We start from the raw sequence: 2,333 nt of genomic DNA on the forward strand, positions 1-2,333 counted from the left end.
TATTAATACAATCTATAAATTATTAATTTTTTTTAATTAATACAACATCAAATATTGATACAATTAAAGGTGTTTATATTATAGCCATTTTTAATTAATTTAATTAGATATAATTAGTTGAATATGATTCATCGTCTGAGCGTGATACACAAAAATAAATAAATAGATAGAGGAGGAGAAAAGGGTAAGTAGACGATTACGATGCATCCATTTCCTCACCCTTTCCTCAATAACAGCACGTGGCAGGTGCCTAATTCCTACATGTGCAACGGTTTCCATTTTCTTACCAGTAAACCTTACGCGGACTGTAACAGTTCACATTACCCAATAGCTTTCATTTCATTCTCTCACTGACCAATCAACAGCAACGCACGTGCCTCTGCCTCGGGGACCCACCCAAACATCCTGAATCATCTCGTCTCCTATTGGTCCGATTACAACTCCAAGAAAGTCACAGCGAGTAGTTTTATCATTACCGCTTCACCCGGTACTACTATAATACCTAGGCTATAGCACTCGTTAGCTCAAAAATTGAAGCAGCTGAAGCAGAAGCTTCCTCTCCCACTCTCTCTTTCTGGCAAAAAATTCATCTATAAAAACCTCGAAGCCTCCTCTCGTTCTATTTCTCAAGGAAAACTCTCTCTCTCTCTCTCTCTCTCTCTCTCTCTCTCTCTGAGAGCTAAATGGGATTTCCTGTTGGGTACACTGAAGTTTTCTTGCCGAAGATGTTCGTGCACGCACTATCCTTTCTGGGTTTTATCAGAAACCTCATTCTATGCCTTTTTAATTATCTGGGTCTCTCGGATTTCCTCGAAACCGATAACATATGGCCCGATAATACTAACCGAATCCATAGCCACACGCCCGTTTCCGCCGTCCTGATCCGGGAAATCCTACCCGTCATAAAGTTCGACGATTTGGTCGCTGGAGACAGCGAAGTTGAGCTGCCGGATTGTTGTGCCGTTTGTTTGTATGAGTTCGAGGGCGATGCGGAGATCAGATGGCTAAAGAATTGCAAGCACATTTTCCACCGTGCGTGTTTGGACCGTTGGATGGATCATGATAGGAACACGTGTCCGCTTTGTAGAACCTCGTTCGTGCCTGAGGAGATGCAAGAAGAGTTTAGTCAAAGGTTACTGGCGGCTTCTGACGAGGGTGATTTTTACAGTGAGTACAGTTCGGTCCCGGTTTTGTAGAGACTAGAGAGGGCCATGTCTTGTTCCGCTGTTGGTATGAAATGTACATATACAATGAAATTTGGGCAATTTAGCCTAATAAAAAAAAAATTGAGTGTCTTACATATTATTTCCCCTATTTTTTAATTATTATTATTAAAATTAGCTATACATATTTTTCATAGGCTTTTTTACTAACAAATATGCTAAATGCTAAAGCAAAAGAGTGGGTTTTTTCAACCGAGGTATACGGGTGCATGTGCCTAAATGGAACAGTTCCAGCTATGTGCTGGTTAGAGGATCATTGGAATGGTTTTATGGTAATCTGTAAGAAATAATGTACTCCAAACATGGCACTGCAGGTTTTGTCTTCTCAATCTTATCTGTTATCTATTTAATTTAAAGTCATTAGAGAGAGGGAGAAAAAATTGAAGTGGTTCCTTTGGCATGTGTGGTCTACAGCTGAGGGTTTGTTGGTATGAAGGCTTTTACTGGTAGTTTTCTGGAAGAGCACATGGAAATGGGGCTACTTTTTTTTCATAAAAGCTGAATCACTCCACGTTTGTCTCATGGGTAGAAGCCTGCGCTGCACATACATATTAACTTGGGTCGGATTCAGATAACAAAACTTGGCAATTTCTGATTCGTGCATAACCAAAATTGGGACGTTTTATTACTAAATTGACAAAAGACAAGTAGATAAGGATCATCATAAAAGCCTATTGAGTATAGACTTGTTTTATGAAAATCAGTAAGGATTTGGCGCACTTGGATTTGGAAATCTCCTCTAAAACTAAAATAAAAGCACTAAACTTTCTGTCTATGTCTAACATTAATTTCCAGCTTTATGCTTTATGTCATTCTTACTGTATACAAGATGGTGCTTTTGTGCTCATCTCAGTAACCTGTGTAAGCTGTGAAGTAACAAGCACAGTTGATCCGTTATACCTCGGTGTTTGTGTGTCACTGATTTTAATGATTTTGACTTGCACAACAACAAAGAAGAATTATGACTGAAAACACCTTGATAATAACGTGGTGGCCACCGCTACTCTCGTCCTGCCGACCAACTCAATTCGTATCTTGTCAATCCCAATGTTAAGTAATTTTAACTGAAAATTTTCCTGACAGTTTCAACCTCACAATCCACTCATCATT

At 39.2% G+C, this 2,333-nt stretch overlaps 1 protein-coding gene across 1 annotated transcript; it reads left to right on the plus strand.

Moving 5' to 3' along the window:
• Positions 1-532: 532 nt before the first annotated feature.
• Positions 533-1,305, plus strand: LOC110638002 (brassinosteroid-responsive RING protein 1). Its single transcript, XM_021788399.2, has one exon. The coding sequence runs from the start codon at positions 684-686 to the stop codon at positions 1,194-1,196; it is 513 nt and encodes a 170-aa protein (XP_021644091.2). The 5' UTR covers positions 533-683; the 3' UTR covers positions 1,197-1,305.
• The last annotated feature ends 1,028 nt before the right edge of the window (positions 1,306-2,333 follow it).

The sequence above is a fragment of the Hevea brasiliensis genome, chromosome 2 (assembly GCF_030052815.1).
Source record: "Hevea brasiliensis isolate MT/VB/25A 57/8 chromosome 2, ASM3005281v1, whole genome shotgun sequence".
NCBI classification, from domain to species: Eukaryota; Viridiplantae; Streptophyta; class Magnoliopsida; order Malpighiales; family Euphorbiaceae; genus Hevea; species Hevea brasiliensis.